The sequence below is a fragment of the Paramormyrops kingsleyae genome, chromosome 1 (assembly GCF_048594095.1).
Source record: "Paramormyrops kingsleyae isolate MSU_618 chromosome 1, PKINGS_0.4, whole genome shotgun sequence".
Taxonomy (NCBI): domain Eukaryota; kingdom Metazoa; phylum Chordata; class Actinopteri; order Osteoglossiformes; family Mormyridae; genus Paramormyrops; species Paramormyrops kingsleyae.
Genome location: NC_132797.1, coordinates 2,574,105 through 2,597,415, shown reverse-complemented (window position 1 = coordinate 2,597,415; position 23,311 = coordinate 2,574,105). Strand labels below are relative to the sequence as shown.

The 23,311-nt window shown below is 50.7% G+C and overlaps 1 protein-coding gene across 31 annotated transcripts in view; it reads left to right on the top strand.

The window, feature by feature from the left end:
• The first annotated feature begins 335 nt into the window (after nt 1-335).
• Nucleotides 336-23,311, top strand: part of plekha5 (pleckstrin homology domain containing, family A member 5) — a 120,232-nt gene continuing 97,256 nt past the window's right edge. For all 31 annotated transcript variants that reach the window (XR_011992435.1, XR_011992438.1, XR_011992433.1 and 28 more), the window contains exons 1-3: nt 336-460; nt 574-650; nt 1,436-1,493. Coding sequence is in view for 26 of the 31 variants with exons in the window: in XM_072714700.1 (XP_072570801.1) it covers nt 369-460; nt 574-650; nt 1,436-1,493 (227 nt within the window). In the remaining 5 variants the exon portion in view is untranslated. The remainder of the gene's footprint in view (nt 461-573; nt 651-1,435; nt 1,494-23,311) is intronic.

The following is a 23,311-nucleotide window of genomic DNA, read 5'->3' as shown; positions in this document are numbered from 1 at the left end:
ATGAACGAACGACGAAATTAAATAGTGGTATTTCTCGCATATTTACAAAACGTGCAATATATCGTTAAAATGTATATAGCAGATCCTGGTCTTTTTTTTATTATTATTATTGTAATGCTACTCTAAGCACTCTCGGGATGCCTCGTTCTCCGTACTAGAGGTGAAAGCACATACGGATCCGTCATCCCTACATTCTCACATCCCCGATCGCATCGAGTACCAGGGTAACGTGCCGCGCTCCGCAGGCACGCTCCCGCCCCCCAGAGGCTCGCTTTCCCCCTGCTCGCTTCTAAGGACGGTTGCCAGGGTTTCCGGGCACGCGCGAGCGGCGCGGCGACGCGCACTTCAATCTCGGTAGATTGCCAGACATGGCGGCGGATCTGAACCCGGAGTGGCTGTCCTGCCTGCCGTCTTCATGGAGTTATGGTGTTACGCGGGACGGACGCATCTTCTTCATCAAGTAAATATGAAGTGGACACGAAAATCGGACGTGCTCGCCTGGTTCCGGCCCGAATGTTCAACTTAGTCTCTCTTGCATTTCTTACACCTTTCCCCCCCATGTCTCGCCAACAGTGAAGAAGCAAAGAGCACAACCTGGCTCCATCCGACAACGGTGGAGGCCGTCAGCACCGGCCACCGGAAAACTCCCGGTAAATATTCCCAAGTTCGCCTCGGAGCCCCGGCGCTCCTCCCAGGTTCACTTATCGGTTAGGGCTTAAGGACGAGTCCGCCCCCTGCCCGGCTCCGTCCCTACCGGCTGTCAGTACCGTTATTCGTCCTGGAAGCACCGGACACGACAGCTGGACGGCAGCTGGACGGCGCCCGCCAGCGGTACCTGGCGACAGAGCGAAGTCGCCGCAAAGTTTGGGTTTTTGTCAGGTCCGGCTTGTGACGCGGGGCGGCGTGAGCTCGGCTGCTACGGTAATGCCGGCTCGCGGGGAGGCATCCCGCGGAGCCTGCCGCGGTGTGATGGGTAGCGGAGGCGGACGGCTCGCCGCCGCGCACCCGCGCCGCATTGGAGTACCGTACCACCGGAGAGGGGGGGGGGGGGGACACGGCGGCTTCTGCTGAGGCAGCCCCAAAAACCCGGAGCGCTCGTCTGCAAGAATACCGGCGGGTGTAGATGGTGACGGGGGGGGACAGAGAGGTGAGGGCGCTGCGTGGCATCTTCGCGGAATCGCACGATGCTCCGTGTGATGGCACTGCGGACCGGGGACGCGGCGGGCGGCGGATACGTGTCCTCAGGCGGCACCGTCCGCTATGCTGCCGCCGCCGCTGCTTTGGCCGCGAATCTCTCGTTGCTGCTGTGCAGCCATCCATCCATCCATCCATCCATCCATCCATCCATCCATCCATCCATCTATCTATCTATCTATCTATCTATCTATCTAATCTGACATCTGTTTTTTTTTTAATTTACTTTCTTCCGTTATAGATTTACCAACTGGATGGGAGGAAGGATTCACCTTTGAGGGAGCCAGGTGCTTTATAAAGTAAGTGGGAATTACCAAGTGTCAAGGTGCCTTGAAGCCTCTCAATTCTGCATTTCCACCCCTTTGCCCCCCCCCCACATTGCCTGGTGCGTTGCCCCCCCCCCCCCCCCCACAGTGTTTTATGAGTTCTAAGTATCCTCCCCATCCCTCGAAGTAAGCCTTTCCATTTTTTATTGCACGGGGTTTGACAAGCTGGTGAGACTTCGATCTCCCGTGGCTGAGCGTTTCGCTCCGTGTGAGTGTCCTCCCCTTGTTCTCTGCCCCAGGATGCATCCTTACCTGACTGATGCCTCGTGTTTTGTGGGTGTTTCATAGCTTCAGTGATAAATATATTTCCCACATGGCCTTATCACTGTTTACATTATTGGTGGACATGCCTTTGCCGTCTCTGAATGGACTGCCCTTCTCCCATATCCGGAGCCACTTACAGTGTTTTCAGGTTCTGCTGAATGTTTGGTAACATTCCACAGTCTGGTTCGTCTTTGCTGTAAAATATGGCTGAGTTTGTTTGCTGATACTGTCATTTTTACATTTTACATCGAGCTGAATCAGGTCTCTCTGCATTAATGTGTTTTATACTTGGATTTGCTCAAGAGGGTGAATAAACAATGGCTTTGACCTCTGCCAGAGAGACTAGGGAATAATCAGCTGTTAAACGAGCGGGACGTCTGACTGCTGACCAAGTGACCATTCCTGCTGGCTCGTGACATCCAGAAGAACAACAAGCAGCAGCGGGCACCTGGTGATCCGTGCCCAGAGAGCCGATTAGCGCCTAACTGAGATGTGCACTTAGTGTGCGTCCCTAGATGTTCAGCTAATAAAGAGATAAGGTGGAGGGGGAGGGACCCAGGTGCTTTGAGGGCTGGAGTGTCTCGATGAAGGGCTGAGGCGGTACGTGCCGGGAAATCCACTGAAGAGAAATTAAAGTGCCGTGTCCCTCTGGATTTTTTTATGCATCTCCAATGCTCCGCAAAACAGCACTGGGTGTATTCTCTCATGATCTGATGACAGTGACGGTCACAGGCGGAGACGGAGACCTGGATCAGGAGACATTGGTTGCTGAGGGGAGGGGGGTGTGTCCCCTCTTCATGCCAGGTGTGAAACCTTGTTGCAGACTGTAGGGGACAACGGCGTCTTATTAACAGGTGCAGTTCATACCGTGTCACTCAGGAGGGCTGTGTCTGTTAGTGTGGCCTTCTCTTCTTCCAGATGTGACTCAGTTCACTGCCTTGGTGGCCGGATCTAATGGGCTTCAATGTCATATTGCCCCCCCCCCCTTCGCACACACGCACACATTCAGATGGGCTTTAGAGTGTCAGCCAACCTTCTGACAGGCCATCCATCCCTCTCTGTCTCCATCACTTGGACCTTGGTTGCCGTGTGACAGGTCTGAGAGCCACTGGTTGGACGGTTGGACGACACCAGATTCTTTCTGGAAAATTGCAGAAGGGCTCCCCCCTTCCAACCTGGTATTCTGTCTGCCTATCTGTCTAATCATCTTAGGAAACACACTTGTCTGGTTCCTCCGAGTGTTCCTTTCTTCTAAGGAGTTTTTCCTTGCCACTGTCACCTCTGGATTGCTCACTGGGGGCTTTGGACAGGGACAATGTAAAGCACTTTGAGACAATATAATATTCTGAAAATGCGCTATATAAATAAAATTGAATTGAATTGAATTGGTTTCTGCTCCCAGTCATGTTACTGCAGATGATCAGGTCATGCTGATACTGTTTATTGACGTATGTAATGATAATAATAGTAATAGCATTGATTATTTTAGCTTATTAGCATAATTAATTTGCATATAATGGTAATTATTTTTTTTCTGATTGTGTTACTCATGTTACATCAGCAGCTGATGGCAGAGACCCGGAGATTAGGGGCCGTTTGGTATTCTGGGGACTCACCGTAGGACACTGAGGGAATGAGGCTTATGTATCCAAGCACCCGGTTGCTTCCAAAGTTGCTTCCAAATTCGTCTGTTTCCCTCGCTGCCAAGATGTGTGTGTGTTTGTGTGTGTGTGTTTCCCTGGGGGAAAGCCGCTGTTTCATATCTTAAAGGAGAAAACACAGGAACATCCGATAGAGGTTCGAACCTGATACACAGGCCTGGACATGGGGTCTGATGATGCAGGGATGGAGGGGGGGGGGCAGCGGTGGCACTTTGGATTTGAGGAGGGAATGAAGGAAATCAGAAAAGGCTGAGAAGGACAAAAAAAACGTGGTGAGAAGACGAGCTGGAGCTGAGTCCCCAGCAGAAAGCAGAGAGCTCGAGGGCATCTGTCGTCTGGGAATCTGTGGAGCTTCTCCAGCTCCTGGTGCCCATTGTCCCTCTGCCAGATATGCCTTTCACTACACTAGGATGTCCCCTTATCTGCCCCCCCCATGCCAGTAGGAGGAAGACGTGGTCCATTCTTGATTCACACAGCATCAGCACCATCCTGACGTTAACAGGAATCTCCGGTGGAGCGGGCCGAGCGTAAAGGAAGGCGTAGGGAGCTGGCAGCCTTGCATGTCCACGTCAGGTGGAAGTGAACAGGGGAACGCCACTAAAGGTCGCCTGTCACACTCTGCTCCGTCTTCCCCATGGGGGAGTCTAAATTTCTGCTGCCTCATCTGTGTCCTGGAGCTGCTGGTGGTGGTGGGGGGTAATTGAGGGAGTAGCTGGCGACAGGCACAGCTGTGAGGGGGGGCATGATTGTCCTTGAAGGCCCAGGGCGATTTGGGAGGGATGACCGGGCTAGTGTGAGAAGGGCGAGGGGGAGCCCCCCCCCCCGGGAGTGTTAGCGCCCCCCCCCCCCCCCCCGGTGCTGGGTCGCCAGCTTGTGACACCAGGCCCCTGAACAGAGGATGCTGGTTGCCATCCCACTGTAACACATGCACATTGGACCGACCCCCTAAGAGCTCTGCTGTGTAAGACTGTCGCCTGCTCACTGCACACCTGGAACACTGTTTCACTCCTGCTTATATTACTGATAAGCTGAGTCAGAGCTGGCCAGCAAGTCAGAGGTGGACCAGCCCAGTTTTGCCTAAAAATCTGCATAAAAGCCTGTTATTTTGATGTTGCAGGGACCATTTTTCCAAAAGATCTGTGAATGCAATCACAAAACAAAAAAAGCCAAAAGTCTCATGTTTTGTTTGGTTACTTATGGTTAAGGTTAGGGCTGGGTAGGGGTTAGGGTTGCCATGTTGGGATTAGACTTCTCCCCATAGAATGAATGGAGAGTCCCCACAAAGATATAATGTCTGTTATAATGACAAACCAACGTCTGCTCACCCAGGCCTCTGTCTCCGGTATGTGTGGAGTTTGCATGTTGTCCCAGTGTTGTGTGGGTCTCTGCTGGGTTCTTAGGTATCCTCCTGCAGTCCAAAGACTTGCATTTAACATAACTAGCATCTCTGAATTTCCCACATGGAATGATTTTGTGGCACGTTAATCCACCTTGTGATAGACTGGCATCCCATCCAGGGTGTCCCTCACCTTGTGTCCTGTGATGGACTGGAATCCCATCCAGGGTGTCCCTCACCCTCACCTTGTGTCCTGTGATAGACTGGCATCCCATCCAGGGTGTCTCTCACCTTGTGTCCTGTGATGGACTGGCATCCCATCCAGGGTGTCCCTCACCTTGTGTCCTGTGATGGACTGGCATCCCATCCAGGGTGTCCCTCACCTTGTGTCCTGTGATGGACTGGCATCCCATCCAGGGTGTTCCCTGCCTGGTGCCCGGTGCTGCCTGGGAAAGGCTTGCGATGCCCCTGTGACCCTGACCGGGATAAATGACTAAAGGATGGCTGGACGGATTTAGTGATGTTTTTTTGTGTGTGTTATATCACAAGTAGGTAATGTTGGTCATTTCTAAATCCTGTAAACAATAATAAATGAATGCAATGCAGTACACAATATGCAATGAATCGCCATCCATATTTTTGCACCATATTCTATGAATATATGCATAAAATCTGAGAATCGTGCTTTATATTTTGCATTTGCTTTTGATATTCCGATTTAAGGGAGATTCATATGGGTAAATGAAGGTATTGGGCAAAAATGGCATTTATGTAACTTCACTTCCCTTAATAATGTGTAAGTGGCTGATCCAGTATGGCACGCAGTCTTATGCACTATAGAGCCCTAAGGTCCCACTTTACTTAGGGGACACAAATAATGTAGTAGTACATGCTTACTTAACACTTAGTTAATGGTTAATGAACGCATTAAGTAAGCATACAGTACCACATTGTCTATGTCTCCAGTAAAGTGCTACTAAGCCTAAATGCTTCTTTGTTGATCAGACACCATTCCGATGCCCTCTCCACCATATCGTGCTGTTAATGAAGCATCAGTTGAATTAAAGACTGGCCTGTTTGGTTACCATTTATTCTTACTCTGGACCACATTATTTTTATGTCATGTGTTCGTTACCTTTTTGTTGTTTTTCTTTGGATGCCTCCTAAGGAGCCTAGCAACTGTTGCTAATGGCATCATTTCTGCTTACTGAGTTTTTATTTATTTATTTGATTTTTTTTTGTGTAAACACAAGGTGAGTTGGTGGATCGTGGGTCACAGGTAGGACTGCCCAGGTTCACTGAGGATGCTAATGTCTGCTTTTTCCCATCGGGGCTGGCAGTTTCTAACAAGGTCCTAATGCGGAGCAGATTTTCACACTGCAGTTTCGCTGGCTACGTTTCCCATTCCGCCATTGGGCTAAGGAGCATCTATGTGATCTACTTCTCAGACAAATGGTATCGCGGCTGGCCGGCCGCCTGTTTTCGAAGCGGCTCTCCGGGGAGCACGGTAATGAATCAGTCATGTTCTCTGATTGTCTGTCCCCCAGCATCTATCCCCTGCCGCTTTCATCCTGAATTATGATTCGCGATTGCGTCTTTGCTTTTGGAGCTGGCCGTTGTGTAAGTAAACAGTGGGCTTAATGAGGCAGAGCTTGCTGGGAATTAGGATGAGTTGGGCCAAAAGAATGTGCTGGTGGGACTCCTACAGTGGACAGGTGCGGCTCGTAGCTATAAGAGGTCCTACTCCTGAGAATGGCATCTTTATGAGGCCTCTGGCTCTATTTAAGGTGATCTTCTGGTTTCTTGCCCAGTAGACAGCTTGGCTGGTCAGTCTTCTAGCTGCTTGTCGCTCATTTTTATTCAGAATGCTGGGACTTGAACCTGCTTCTTTGGTTGTAGTTGCAATGTGCTTGCTCCTGTTGTACACATATCTTTAGGAAACACTTCCTTCTTGCATAGTGGTGCTCTCAGTGCTGTCTGGCTTGCCCACTGGGATAATTAATCATGCTGTCTGATCTGGTGAGAAGTGTCTTCCTCATGTTACAGGTAATAAGGTTCACACACAGTAATTTGTTCACATGAGAATACAGCCATATCACCCTACGACTAATCGGGTCTGTTAAAGATCTCTGCTCAAATTCGTTTAAAAGGCTGTTTGTTATGTTATGTTGCTATGACTGTAGAAGACACTGTATTTTTGCTAATAACGGTTAGATCTTAGCTCTTTTGGTCCCTTGATGGGTTAGGGTTAGTATTTCTCGACCCAGTCCTTGGGGACCACCAGACAGTCCTTCTTTTCGCTCCTTCCCAGCTCCCAGCCCACCTATACCAGGAAATCAGTGATTGGCTGGGAGATGGGGAGGGAACAAAAATGTGGGCTGACTGGGGGGTCCCCAAGGACTAGACTGAGAAGCACTGGGTTAGGTGAATGCCAGAGAAACCAGTCTGATGCTGTTGGCGGTTTTGTTGGTTTGTAGCTCCAGGGCTTTAGAGTGGATGTTCTGGTCATGATAGCCGACCGGCTGGACTGGCTGCTCAGTATGTCTCGGAGTCATGAGCCCCTCATAGGCGCCACAAAGCTGCATGGAGCGGCACCACCTAACCCGGTTGAGCCCGGTGCTGACACCCCCACCCCCGTCCATAAACTGCACCCAGGAGACTCAGTGCTTCCACTTCATACTGTAGCTGTGATGGATTCCTGCAAGGGATCCTCCAAGTAATGCGACAGATTAGCCTGGTCCCCACACGTGTCGGTTGCTGCAAGGGGCACACATGCTGTAAGCACCCTTGTCATTCCCGCTAAGCCGCAAATGTTTGAGACAAGGCCATAGGTTTGGTTTCAACATCGAAAGGGACCCAGTCCGCCCTGAAACCCCCCCCCCCTAAAACACACATGATACTCCCATGATATTGGTAGGGACAAATGCCTACCATCCACAACCAAATCTACGCCTCTGATTTGAGAGCAGTTCTCTTGCTTAGAGTGATCTGCAGTGTTGGGTGGGATTACTGGAACCACCGAGTGGGGTGCTGACACTCTCCATAATCTGTGCATTCTGGGGGCCTGGTGTTTGGCTTCATGATGTGAGGTTTTATCAGTGAGAAAGGTGGCCGGGCCAGCTGTCGTGTCCGTGTGCCTGTGTGTGTGTCTGTCTCCATCCTTATAACAGGTATTGCTGTAAATTGCTCAGATGAAGGGGTGGCGCTGCTTAAATGGCTGAATTAATCACCACTCGTTTTTCTGCACATTGGGATGGTGAGACAAGCATAGTGCAGGGTCTCTCTCTCTTTCTCTCTCTTTTGCTCTCCCTCCGTTCTCTCCCTTGCTAAATCGCACATAGATCTGCAGATGCAACAGAGGACAAATGTCTGATTTTCATGGTATCTACCCCCTGCCCCCCAATCTACATAGACAGCTGTAAGGCCATCTGCGGTGCCCTCCCCCCTCCCGCCCAGACCTCAGCCAGAACATGACTCGGGTCGGCTCTGAGTCGTGACTGACAGTGGAGGTCGTGTTCGGCGATCCAATTGGGATTCACAGAGGTGGCCAGGGCTCCGTTGTCCAGCCCCGAAACGCGGTGCTGTTATATGGTGTCTGCGAGTCGCCAGACAGCAGACAGGTGGCGCTGGAGTGCAGGTCGTGGCCCTGTTGTGTAACAGTGCCGGCTGGGCGCTGAGCTCGAGCAGCAGCTGGGCCAGTTGAGCACTGGCTCGTGTCCGCTCACAGTGCCGCTTCGTGTTTAGGATTAGCTCACTCTGTGTGGTTGGGACCACATCTGGCCCCTCGTCCCTAAGGCCGGTGACACCCAGCTGAGGGTCCTCTGGGTTCGATGAGACAGCTGAAGGCTTTCCCAGCTCGAAGCAACCAGGCTAGCATGCGACTACTGGTGAACAGATACTGATAGCTGGAACATTCTGCCAAATGATTCCAGAACATTTTCTGTTCTGTTCACGTGCACTGCTTACACTGGATAAATACATACTGTATATTCCTATAAATAAATGCATATTTCTACAGCTCTTAATTTTATATCTTGTGTATATATGTGTACGTATGCATAAATTTGTGTATGTATTTGCATGACTGTGACTCATCTACAGTTCTTATTCACAATTACTTCATCATATGGCAACACTACCCATAATCCTAACGTGAAATGATAATTGCAGTTGACATCAGGGATGTGATAGGTAGCATGTGTGCAGCAGGGTGTGTCCTGGGAGCGAGTCCAGTGTCTCTAAGCATGCTTCGCTGCAACCCAGAGATGGGGCCAGTCACTTAAGCAGCACTTGAATCCACTTACTGTGATAGTAACCTTCAAGTCAGGCGGTCTGATGTTTAATGCCCAGTATCTGAGGTGGGGGGAGGTCTCAGCACAGTCCCTGATCATCCACGAGCCCGAGTGGGTGGCCCCTGTTGTGTCATACCCTGTGCTTGGATGGAACCTCGTGCTGGGCCAGGAGCGATGATGGCTGCTTTTATATGTATTTATCTTGTTTTTGTTCTTTTGACTAGAGTCTCTTTGTCATTGTTTTGAGCCATTATATCCTCGTTTGTCAGGTTTGGCTGCATAACTTTGTGTAAGTATTAATGGAGTAACCACAGAGTAACCAGGACAGAATATTAATTCTGACTGAGTGTTTCCTGTACTGAAGGAAGCGTGACGGCATAATTAAATAATACCTTTGGGGAGTCTGAATGATTCCATTAGTGCGTCCTGCGTAATCCGACGGAGAGCTCAGCCAGGCACCTGAGATTAGGCCCATACCGCGCCTTCCTCATGTGCACTTAAAGGGTTTATACAAGATCCTTTAGAATCAGGCCCATTTGGACTGGCTGATCACACTCTAGCCAAGGAGATCTGTCGATTCCCTCCTTGTCTCGCATGGGCCTGTCTGATTTCATTAAGGAGTATCGGGCAAATGAATCGCAGTCTGCTGGAAAGGATGAATGAGGATGGGTAGCTGATAGCTGGTATTGAGTGGAAACAGGGGCAGCCTTTAAAACTAGCAGAGGGTCATTGTGTTTTGGGCTGTATTCCCACCCCTACAATGTTTACATGGTGTTGGGGGTGCAGGTTCTGGTGTTACATTCAAGCTTGTATTGAGTCTGCACTTTATGCTGAGATCTGCCGATGGCTCCAGTGCCATTTGCATGTCGAATCATGGAGGGATATTTTAATTATTCAGTAAAACGTTTCAGACGAGACCGGAGCAAAACATCATTACAAATACACATGCGATCGCACGTATTGGGAAAATGATGTTAAGTGTTTTCTCACAAACAAAAAAAAATGAGAACATAAGTAACATTGTTTGGCATGAGTAACAACGCCTGGCTGTAATAAACCAAACATCTAAGCAGGTGGCTTTGGGTGTTTGGCAAACGGCGGGTTCTAGAGCAGCATCACAAGACTGATACACACTCATGACAACTCCCTGGACGTCAAGTTTCAATATTTGACGCCGGCTGCCTTAGATTAGATGTGTCACTGAATAATTAAATTAGCAGACGGGGGAGGGCTGGGTGGCTGGAGGCGGAGTGTGTGTTTACTTTTGCAATGTGCCGGCTTTTAAGAGCTCATGTTCAGAACCCCTCCCCCCACCGGGTCTGAGGACAGTGGTACATTCCCGAGGCTCTGACAGCACGGGCTGCTGTGGGGCACAGGTTTGCCATGCTTTCTTCTTGTTTTCCTGAGTGGGGAGCTTATAGCACATACTGACACACCTCAGAATATAAAAAAAGCCAGCTCCCCTTTATGTTTTTGGCTTCCACTTCCCTGCTGACTTTGACTCCAGACTGCCTCAGAGTCCCAGAGTCAATAGAAGGTGCCATAGCGTGCTAACACAGCAGCATGCCGGATGCACTCTGTCATGCTGTGACTGTCGCACGCCCAGGCTGTGCGTCAGCGATGCCCCTTTGCCCGTCTGCTTGTGGAGATTCCGGCCGCGCTGCTCCAAAATGAAAAGGCTTTATCTGAGATCTGCAGGCTAAGTGGGGCTGACTGCATCCTCATTTCATGGTGTGACATTTAAGGCTAAAGAGGGACTTTCTCTGTGCTCCAGAAAGTGGCAGTGCTGTGTGGTAAATGGGAGAGGCGGGGGAGAGGCCCGAGATCCACCTACTCGCTGAGGAAGCCTGCCGCTGGCTGCCCGCCATAGCAGTCTGACGTGGGGAGATGGGATGGAGGCCCGAGGTCTGCCTGCTCGCTAAGGAAGCCTGCCACTGGTCGCCCGATTGACCGTAGGCGTCAGACGTGGGGAGGCGGGGGAGAGGCCCGAGGTCTGCCTGCTTGCTAAGGAAGACTGCCACTGGCCGCCCGATTGACCATAGAGACCTGACGTGGGGAGGTGGAGGAGATGCCCAAAATGTGACAGCTTCCTGGGATGGAGGCCCAAGAGCCACCTTTTTTGCTGGGGGAGCCTGCCACTGGTCGCCCGATTGACCGTAGCCATCAGACGTGCGGAGGCGGGGGAGAGGCCTTAGCAAGCCCGAGGGGGGGGCATGACATAGTCCCTCGCCACGTCATAGCTTTTTTGCTGTGGAACTGGAGAATCCCTTGTGTGACGGCAGCGAGGTGGGCTGGGAGGGGTGAGCAGCCCAAGGCATTCCAGTGTAGGGGACTGAGAGCTCATGTGGTCGCCCCGCTGGTGGCTCCTGTACCCTCATTGTAGGGGACTGAGAGCTCATGTGGTCGCCCCGCTGGTGGCTCCTGTACCCTCATTGTAGGGGACTGAGAGCTCATGTGGTCGCCCCGCTGGTGGCTCCTGTACCCTCATTGTAGGGGACTGAGAGCTCATGTGGTCTCCCCGCTGGTGGCTCCTGTACCCTCATTGTAGGGGGCTGAGAGCTCATGTGGTCGCCCCGCTGGTGGCTCCTGTACCCTCATTGTAGGGGACTGAGAGCTCATGTGGTCGCCCCGCTGGTGGCTCCTGTACCCTCATTGTAGGGGACTGAGAGCTCATGTGGTCGCCCCGCTGGTGGCTCCTGTACCCTCATTGTAGGGGACTGAGAGCTCATGTGGTCGCCCCGCTGGTGGCTCCTGTACCCTCATTGTAGGGGACTGAGAGCTCATGTGGTCGCCCCGCTGGTGGCTCCTGTACCCTCATTGTAGGGGACTGAGAGCTCATGTGGTGGCCCCGCTGGTGGCTCCTGTACCCTCATTGTAGGGGACTGAGAGCTCATGTGGTCGCCCCGCTGGTGGCTCCTGTACCCTCATTGTAGGGGACTGAGAGCTCATGTGGTCTCCCCGCTGGTGGCTCCTGTACCCTCATTGTAGGGGGCTGAGAGCTCATGTGGTCGCCCCGCTGGTGGCTCCTGTACCCTCATTGTAGGGGACTGAGAGCTCATGTGGTCGCCACGCTGGTGGCTCCTGTACCCTCATTGTAGGGGACTGAGAGCTCATGTGGTCGCCCCGCTGGTGGCTCCTGTACCCTCATTGTCTGGGACTGAGAGCTCATGTGGTCGCCCCGCTGGTGGCTCCTGTACCCTCATTGTAGGGGACTGAGAGCTCATGTGGTCGCCCCGCTGGTGGCTCCTGTACCCTCATTGTCTGGGACTGAGAGCTCATGTGGTCGCCCCGCTGGTGGCTCCTGTACCCTCATTGTAGGGGGCTGAGAGCTCATGTGGTCGCCCCGCTGGTGGCTCCTGTACCCTCATTGTAGGGGACTGAGAGCTCATGTGGTCGCCCCGCTGGTGACTCCTGTACCCTCATTGTAGGGGACTGAGAGCTCATGTGGTCGCCCCGCTGGTGGCTCCTGTACCCTCATTGTAGGGGGCTGAGAGCTCATGTGGTCGCCCCGCTGGTGGCTCCTGTACCCTCATTGTAGGGGACTGAGAGCTCATGTGGTCGCCCCGCTGGTGACTCCTGTACCCTCATTGTAGGGGACTGAGAGCTCATGTGGTCGCCCCGCTGGTGGCTCCTGTACCCTCATTGTAGGGGACTGAGAGCTCATGTGGTCGCCCCGCTGGTGGCTCCTGTACCCTCATTGTAGGGGACTGAGAGCTCATGTGGTGGCCCCGCTGGTGGCTCCTGAGAGCTCAGATTTTGCAAATATAATTAATATTAAATTAATATAATTTTGGTTAAATATAATTTTTGTGACATCAGCTCTGTTTTTACAGCATTTTTGGCTAAAGGGGTTGATCACCAGTGTCGGGTCATTCTGGTACACCTTGTGACCCATGTAGCCTAGCATCAGGTCCTCACCACACAGAAAGCATGTGTTAGAAACTCTGATGATCATATGCAATTTCTCACCAAACCCGTTCAGTGTGATGCATTCTGGGAAGGAGGGGCCCTTTCTGAACCAGTGAGCCTTTCATCAGATCTATTCAATGGCCTCTCTGAGCATAACCATGACCCCGAAATCCTGTTTCTGTGCCTGTCTACGTGAAAGGAGTGTGTTGAAACAGGTGGGTGGAGCAGTGTGATGGGAGGGGTCATCCTCTGTGAGTCCTAGATCAGCTTCCCAGCAAAGGTCACAGGGTCACTCCTGGCCATGTGTGGCACGCTTGTGAAATGTTTTCAGAAAGCCAGGTACGAACAGCTGCCCCCTCAACAAGCTGCCTGTCGGCCGACCGGAGTACATAATGACATAATTGCACGGGGAAGCGGAGCGGAATGAACCAGCTTCCGTCAAAGGAGGCGGTAATACGACACACCGGAATTTGGGTATGGGAAGCCAGCGCAATCCCCCCCCCCCACCCCCTACGTGATCGCACGCTTCAGGCTAATTGTGCATGTGTAACTCTGACAGCGAGCGATGTGACACAGCGGCGAGGTGTAATTTTCTTTGTGTGACATCATACACACTCTTCGACATGCATTTATCTTGCGACATCTGCGTTTCTGAAAGCTGTGGGCTTGACGTTGTATGAGCGTGCACTTGGGATGAGCCTTTTGGCATGCTCGCCAGGGGGTGGGGGGTACCGGATGAAGCCTCTTCCTGCACACCAGAGTCGAAAGAGCCCGTGCTGCCTTCTGGAGGTTCTACAACTCAGTTACCCATGGTTATGCTGTGGTCACCCCTTGGTTACAGCATGGTTATGCCTTGGTTACACAATGGTTACTCCATTGGTAATGCCGTGATCATGTCTTGGTTACCCCATGGTAATGCCGTGGTCATGCCTTGGTTACTCCATGGTGACGCTGTGATCATGCCTTCATAACACTATGGTGACGCTGTGGTCATGCCTTGGTTACACCATGGTTACTCCATGGTGACGCTGTGGTCATGCATTCATAACACTATGGTGACGCTGTGGTCATGCCTTGGTTACACTATGGTTACTCCATGGTGACACTGTGGTCATGCCTTCGTAACACTGTGGTCATGCCTTGGTTACACCATGGTTACTCCATGGTGACACTGTGGTCATGCCTTCGTAACACTGTGGTCATGCCTTGGTTACACCATGGTTACTCCATGGTGACACTGTGGCCATGCATTCATAACACTATGGTGACGCTGTGGTCATGCCTTGGTTACACTATGGTTACTCCATGGTGACACTGTGGTCATGCCTTCGTAACACTGTGGTCATGCCTTGGTTACACCATGGTTACTCCATGGTGACACTGTGGTCATGCCTTCGTAACACTGTGGTCATGCCTTGGTTACACCATGGTTACTCCATTGTGACACTGTGGCCATGCATTCATAACACTATGGTGACGCTGTGGTCATGCCTTGGTTACACTATGGTTACTCCATGGTGACACTGTGGTCATGCCTTCGTAACACTGTGGTCATGCCTTGGTTACACCATGGTTACTCCATGGTGACACTGTGGTCATGCCTTCGTAACACTGTGGTCATGCCTTGGTTACACCATGGTTACTCCATGGTGACACTGTGGCCATGCATTCATAACACTATGGTGACGCTGTGGTCATGCCTTGGTTACACCATGGTTACTCCATGGTGACACTGTGGTCATGCCTTCGTAACACTGTGGTCATGCCTTGGTTACACCATGGTTACTCCATGGTGACACTGTGGCCATGCATTCATAACACTATGGTGACGCTGTGGTCATGCCTTGGTTACACCATGGTTACTCCATGGTGACACTGTGGTCATGCCTTCGTAACACTGTGGTCATGCCTTGGTTACACCATGGTTACTCCATGGTGACACTGTGGCCATGCATTCATAACACTATGGTGACGCTGTGGTCATGCCTTGGTTACACCATGGTTACTCCATGGTGACACTGTGGTCATGCTTTCGTAACACTATGGTGACACTGTGGTCATGCCTTGGTTACACCATGGTTACTCCATGATGATGCCTTGATCATGCCTTGGTTACATGGCTCATGTGGTCCTTATTGGAGGGAGCAGTGTTGTCTTCTCAGCAGAGGCTGCTCACACTGACGCTGTGTTTTCCGGTTCAGAGATGTGTCATTTTGCCAAGGCTCAGTACCCTCAAACCCCGCGAACTGGTGAGCACGGTCTCTGAGGCCAGTGTGCCTACAGAAACCTCCTTTAAAGGTAAAGGGTTGCCATCGATCAATTGTCAGGCTCTGAGTATTTTAGGTGTATAGTTTAATTTGCAATTAATAAAAGAGCTCTTCAAATTAATGGTGTCTTCTGCTCATTTAAGAATAAGACCATCACCACTGGCCACCTGGATGGAGCTTTTGTGGGAATGCGAGTGAGTATTTGTGTATTTATTTGTTTTTCGTGTCACATGCATCCTCACGTAAGCTGGCAGAGGGTCACCTTTATGATGCTGTCTTTATGTGCTCCCCCAGCAGTGCCCATGAATCAGTCTGGGCCCCGCCCTGTTCACGTGCTTTTATTGCTCTGTGTTTCATTGCCCTTGCTTTTGTCCTGGTAAATTAAGCAGTAAGCCCATAATCTCCCTTACTGAACCAGACGATGAACTGTCACAGTCCGGTTCTGTTCCCTCCACATGGTGGCGGTTTTCCCGCGCTAAGCCTTAATTACGGAGCGTGCGGTCAGCTTGTGACTTTGCTTAAATCGTGACTGTTAATGAATGATTGTGATAGGAGAGCTGGGGTTTATGGGCCGTGGCACTTGGGGAGCCGTGACTGTTTCACACGTCTGGGATGTGTGAGGTACTGGAATAGGGCTTCCTCCCAATGAACACCACCATGATCCATAGCCTGATCAGTCTGAACTAGCTCCCTCCTGAAATCTTTGATGTCCCTGCAGATGTCAGCCTCTGCAGGAAATGTCCTCACCGCAGAAACACTACACTGCGCTGTGTTGTCACTGTGTGCCGAGAGGACCCCTGAACTGCCGGCGTCCCCCTCCGCCATTCTACAATTCGGCTTTGTAACCCAGCTCCTGACTGGGGGGCATCTCCTTAAGCCCAGTCTGTATGGGTGCAGTGCGCGGATGCGGCCACACTGGGTGTCTCCCTGCTGGGGGGAGATCTTCCACGTATCACGTGACAGTGATTTCTGCCATTCCTTTTCTCACAGCTGTGTCATTTACGGAAATACATTCTTCCCTGGGATACAGCGACGTGCTGTAAAAGCAGGTAGCATATTCATTCAGAAGCTAAACCAGAGGGTTATTGGTCTGAGTCCCAGGTGAGTCCAGGCCCATGACGCTCCAGAAAAAATTGTGAGCTCTCTAAGGAGATGAAGAGTAAATCGTTGGCCCTTTAAGAGAAATCCCATAATATGCACACAAGCAGCCAGCTGAAACTGGCACTAGGGCCAGATGCTGGGAGAGGTGTGCAGGGACTATGGCTGCCAAGTTTCCCAGTTTGTCAGCAGGCAAGGGGATGCATTCCCAGTGTGCAGCCCTGCCCCCTTCCCTGATGCAGCTCCTGGCCTTGCTGTTCGCGCCCGCCACTCCGTTCTTGGGGCTGCCAGGCAGTACTGGGTCTTTCATGGACCTCAGCTCCCCTCAGACTGTGCTGTACTCTTCACAGACCTGGCCTAGTGGCCTGCTGGCTCAGGTGTGACCCCAGCGGCCTCAGTGACTGGGTCAGACTGACGCAGCAGTGCCCCCCCTCTCCCCCATGGCACATTAAGGACAGCACAGAAACTGGGCAGGGCTCCAGCAAGGATTCACGCTCTCAGCAGTCCAACTGCCTGAGAGCCCAGGGAAGAAGTGATGATTCGGCCTGGGCCTCTGACCTTTCTGTCTCTGCGTGTGTGTGTGTGTGTGTGCATACATGTGTGTGTGTGTGTGTGTATGTGTGTGTCTATGTCCATATCCGCTTCCACTCCCCTGCCTGTCAGGAGAGACTCGACTGGCTACAATTCACAGGTCTTTAATCTGCCATATTCTCCGCTAACCGGGCCAGTCGTTGGGGGGGGGGACAGCGGTCAAACACAGTGCCGCCACAGGCCTTGGACAGCCACTGGGCCAGCGACAGCACAACAGAGACGAAAGCTGCACCCAGTTGTTTTCACAACACGGCGGGTTACCCCTCCCCACCTTGTGTAATGGTTCCTGGCCAGAAGTCAAAGCACTAATTACCGGAAAGTACCAATTTCATCATAAGGGGGGTAAATTCTCAGTTTACCAGGCTGCTTCCTTGCAATCAGTCTTGCGGAGATGTCATCCCCTTGATCTGGGAGCGTTTTAAAATATCCAATAAGAAGATGAGTAAACACACAGTGATAAATATGCTTAATTGAATTATACGCACCGATGCAAACTTTTTACATTCTTGGGTTTTCCGTTTCGTTTACGTCCTCCACATGTTCACATGAGGCTCTCGCTCGCCACCTCTATTCTGAGTGTGTTGAACTGAAGCACCATGAGATTTTGGTCTCTTATCACAAACCTACAGATTAGAATTAGTTACTGCCTGGTGGGACCCTCAGTACTTTGGGGAGGGGGGGTCTCTTTTCATGCCCCCATTGCTCAAAGACTAACAAGCACAGAATAACAATCACAGTGAAAAGAAACACAATTAGTGCATCCGGATGGGACACCAGCAACTGGAAGTGGATGTTGTTGTTTTTTTTAAGGCCGTTTAGCTTGTTAAAGACGTTGTACCCTGTTTTGTTTGAATTTGTATTCCGGGCTCATGATGTTCTGCTGGGTGTGATGAGTGTTTAAATCGCTTATTTCCTGCTGAGACCCCCTGACAGGCAGGCCCTCTCTAACGCCACTGCTGTGTTCGGTGGCAGGCGGGTCACAAGTTTTATTTCTGGAAGAAAAAACAAAAGTAGCGACAGTTGGAGCCAAAAGTTGTTTCAAGATTCATACGGTTTGTAGTGGATTTTATATTTTAAACTGTAGTTTTTTTGTATATAAAAGCAGAGGATTATGAGGATGGTGGCTTGAAATGTCACCAGAACTGGGTTAACGGCATTCTGTTTGTTAAGATTTGCACCTTAAACAGGAAAGAATACACAGGTCCAAACAAAGAGTGCCATGCGGTACACGGCCCAGGCATCGTTTGTGTTTGTGTGTTAAACTGGACAAATCAGCTCACGAACTGCTGAATAGACCTGCAAGGAAAAAAACTGAATGATCATTGTTGGATTTTGGACCCAAATTGTATAATTAAGTTGGGTAAAGGGGGGGGGGGGAGGCAGGAGGAAGATTCTGGTGACCCTGGGATTTGATTTTCCTCTGTCTGCCGCACTGCTGTGTCCTGGAAGTTCATACCCAGCAAAGCGGTGAACACATTCCAGGTGAGCATGAGACACTCAGGACCTGCAGAAGTCAGCCACACACCTATCATCAGCCAGCAGAAAAGGCACCAGCTGATTCCATTTGGGTCTACACCCACGATCCTCGCAGGCTACCGTGACCCTCATGCCTTGTGGACTGTTTGATCTGTCTCCTGATGATATGCACTGTCCTGAAGGAGCTGGATGTAAGTTATGAAATGTTAGTAGGAGATGCTCACCTGGGCAACATGTTTGGCAGGAAGCCAGCTTCACTCTCATTCAGCTTTGGAATATGAGTTCTGTTTTTTTATTTGAGAGGGGGGTCCTGATGTGAGCAGTGCGTGGCTCTGCTGGTTTGGGGGCATTCCCATGATAATGAGTTCGCTGGCTCCTATGGTTGGGAAAGTGAGTTCACTGTTGGACCCTTAATCCTGGTTGTTTCAGGGACACTGTCTGACCCTGCCTGACCCTGCCTTCTCAATTGCATGTTACTTTGGATCAGGGCCCACTGGTAAAATCATTCTGGTGACCATGGGATTTGAACCAGCAACCTTCTGATCACAGGCACAGTATCCTAACCAGCTGAGCCACACACCAATTGCTCTTTTTTTTTGGACGTTATGGAATTACCGCCATGGTGCGCTTTGTGTACGTGCGAGAGATGGAGATTCTTCTACCTGAGTGTCTGGATCTCATGCCCCCACCGGCCACACCTTTATGCTGCTGCTGACGACATGCAGTAGGTGCTCCCTCAGAAGACTGCTTGTGCAACAGCACCAGCTACAGGGCACGAGAAAGCCATTCATCATACCTCTGTGTTTCTGCTCTATATATAAAGCCCCAATAAATGCATCTGTGTCACTGTTTCTTAGGCCTCCTGCCCCAGGCACCCCTGCAGACACTTTGCAGCTGCAGCCAAGGATGCCGGAAAAGCTTTGGCGTGTGACTGGTTAACTTAAGGAGGAGAGACAGACACCATCTCGGTGACAAAGGAAGAAGATGTGTGCAGCGGAACGTTTGACAGATTTTTTCTTTATCTGCGGACTCAACATTCAGACAGAATCTCTTTTTTTACCCACAAGGTTAAAAATTGTTATAGACGGTTTGGGATTTTTTTTATGAGCGCATGGAGAGCAATTTCACAGACGCCTGACGGTAAAATACAACAATGTCAACATTGATATGATGGAATTAATGAAAACATCATCAGCTCAGTATCAGGAAGGTGTGTCACCTCGTTTGAAGCATTGTAAAAATTCTCTGGGATTATTTAACGACACAAAGAGATACAAAGGGATCAGGATCTCCTGTTAGAGGGCCAGTATGGCTTTATAAAAATGCCATCAAAAAGGTTATTGCTACCTGGAAAACTGAGGATAATGCTTTGAACTTTGATGACCTGGTCAAGAAACAATTGTGGTGTGAAGATCCGGGCAGCTTCTCTGGCCTCGGCGACGCCACGTCCTTTATGTACCGAACCCTAGAAGATGAATGGGAGCTGGAGTCAGCGTGGCTTTGGGCTGCCTTCTGACAAAACGTAGGAGTCAACCTGAAGGCGTACAAGGCAGCTATTCAACTGCCTGTCATTCTCCAGTGTGAAATCTGGACGCGTAAAACCTCTGCACACTCGTATTTCATTTTTATCAGAGAGAAAAGGACACATGGTCATAGTCAGATTTGATAAATCAGCTTGCACTTTTGACTCGGTTATTTCGTTACCTGTGAACCTTTATTATCGGAATCTGCAGTACAGCTTTTCACCTGTGAAATTCTGAGTCAAATTGCCCTTTCTCACCGACCTGCCGAATGCCTTCTCTCAGCGTCATGTAGAATCACTGGAGGTATCTGTCAGCGTGTGCTTATTTATGCTCAATTCAGTTTAATTCAGTTCAATTTTATTTGTACAGAGTATTTCCACAATATTACATTGTCTGAAAGAACATTCTATTATCCCTGCCCAAAGCCCCCAGTGAGCAAGCCAGAAGCAACAGTGGCAAGGAAAAGTCCCAATGTAGGAAGAAACCTTCTGAGGAACAAGACTCAAAGAGGGAGCCTATCATCCATGGGCTGCAGAGAGACACAGACTAGCCTTAACCTCGTAAGCCGTGGAGCACTAGGTGAACAGTGACAGCTGGAACTGGTTTGATAAGCCTGCAAACGATGAATGGATTTGATGGGTAATGTTAGCCTGCAAAAAGCAGACAGGCTCCGGAGAGACTTACCTCCGTGTAGCTGGAGTGGAGCCTCTGTGAAGTAAAATGCTTATTGTGATGTTTTATATGGCAGCGGAAATGAGCTGGGTCACATGCAGATGCTGTGTTATTCTAGGAGACTTTGCATTGAAAAATGTCAATAATTCCAGCATAGTTTAAGGCGAACTTGGACCGGTTCAACAATGATCAATACTCCAATAATGCTGAGTGCATGTTGTACTTTTTCCACAGAAGGTTCTAGGTTTTCGGTCAGCAATGGCAGAGTCAAATTACTGTTTGAATTTGTCATACTAACTTCATTGAATCTGAAATGATGTGTTTGTTATTCGTAACCATCTGCTAGCATCTTTTGTGAGCAAGATGTGTCCTGCCTTATAAGTGAGGTGTGTTTTATTAGCTTCCTTTGTTGTTTTGTTACACGATTGGTCGACTGAGCATGGTGCAGTTTGATGATTGTCGCGGCCCCCTGTTCCCGCAAGACCAGCTTCCTGAAGGTTCCGGTTATAAAGGGGTGAATCCAGATGAGAATGGAAAGGAATTTCCAGTGTTTTCTTACTGCATAAGAAGTGGGGAGAGTGGTGATGTCCTGAGACAAGCCTGTTATTCAACGAATTGCCACTTGAGTGTTAATTAGTTACTGGTTTGCTAATTAAGCTGTGTTGAGGATGCGTGAGACTGCCTATGCCATGGCCAGGCAGAGAGAGCTTTGCTGAAACCAATCTGTTAACAAAATCCTCATTTCATCCCGCTAATTCCTGGATGTGTTCTCTTTCCTTACAGAAGCAATTTTTAAAGATACTTTTGCTGAATGGTGTTGATACCCACATCTCCTGCTAGGCTTCAAAATGGACCTTATGAGCTTGATGGTTTCCTGGCGCTGAGAGACTCCTGCTGAACAGTGCTAACCAGCATGAAGAGAAACTCAATTCCTAGCAAGTTCTTTCACAGCAGATATTTGTTTACTAGCTGCTCTGGATTGTAGCGCCTGTTGTCTTGCGGTCTGACATCGCTGACCTGCCTGACCCCGTAATGTGTGTGATGACCTCATCACCCCCTCTCTGTTCCGTCTTCTTCAGGTGTCCCGAACACGCATAATGTTTGTGTCCCTGACTGTATCTTACTTGTCTTCACAATGACCTTTCGGAATGCGAAAACGCATCTTTGAAAAGGGCAGCGCGGGGTCCCATGTGCCTACCAGCCCACTTCGGGATGCACTAATGTCAGGGATATGCTAATCACTGCATCCGTAGTACCAGATGGGGCACCTTGCCTTTTGGTGTCGCGTCCCTGCATGCCCTTTTTGGCCATGTATCGGGCGGCTCCTCTGCTCTGCCCGGCCCCCTTTGGGCGGCTCCTCTGCTCTGCCCGACCCCCTTTGGGCGGCTCCTCTGCTCTGCCCGACCCCCCTTGGGGTGGCTCCTCTGCTCTGCCCGACCCCCCTTGGGGTGGCTCCTCTGCTCTGCCCGACCCCCTTTGGGCGGCTCCTCTGCTCTGCCCGACCCCCCTTTGGGCGGCTCCTCTGCTCTGCCCGACCCCCTTTGGGCGGCTCCTCTGCTCTACCCGGCCCCCTTTGGACGGCTCCTCTGCTCTGCCCGACCCCCCTTGGGGTGGCTCCTCTGCTCTGCCCGACCCCCCTTGGGGTGGCTCCTCTGCTCTGCCCGGCCCCCTTTGGGTGGCTCCTCTGCTCTGCCCGACCCCCTTTGGGCGGCTCCTCTGCTCTGCCTGGCCCTCGTGGGCGGCTCCTCTGCTCTGCCCGGCCCCCTTTGGGCGGCTCCTCTGCTCTGCCCGACCCCCTTTGGGCGGCTCCTCTGCTCTGCCGGAGTCTCGGCTTGAGGCTCAGGGTCAGGGTGCCCCCCCAACACCCGGCAGTGACCCAGGATTCCTGTAGGCAGCAATGGAGAGACTCAGGTGGTTGATTTATTGATCTAATTTAAAGTGAGCGTCATGCTGGTAGATAAATGTGATTTTCCCGTTTTTCTTTTTGGTAAAGATCTGTCGCGGGGAATCGACAGGCTTCCCAGCTGGTAATAAAATTGGTCAGTTAAGCACTTCCTTGTTGTATGTTCATAAGCCCGACTGAGAAGGAGCTCTCTGATGATGTGGTCATATTTCCAGGCTGGGTTTTGCCTTGACAGTCAGGTGTGGGCTCAGTGGAGTTTAGCCCCTTCCTGTGTTTTATTCACACACCCCTCCGAAGCAGATCTCTGTTTTTTTGTATGTGCATCAGACATGATTCTGGCTTTTCCACTGTGCCTCGTAATGCACCACTGTATCGGTTGTGAGGTGAAACACATTAATTCTGTGTGGTGACTCCCTATTGGTGCACCGGGGACTGAGTCTTGATGGGCTGCTGTCCCTGATAGGGTGTTTGCAGCACTGTGGGTGGAGCTGAGTGATTAACACTCTCCTAGTGCGTTACTCTGCTCAGCACAGCGTGTAGGGCATTAGGAAATGTTTGCTTTCCAGTTTGGCACGATTGGGTGAAAATGGGAGTTTTTATTTTTAAGTGGAGCATCATTTATTAATTGTGCTTAGCAGCAAAAGGTGACCTCAAGCGCTCAACAATATGCCTGCAAAAAAATCCCAAAGCCCTTAACCTACAACAGCGAGCATCAGTGGCTACATTAATGAGCCCCCATCTCGAACCGTGACACAGTGCCTTCGATTCTCTGTTGTGTTTACATTCGGGGTTGATTGTA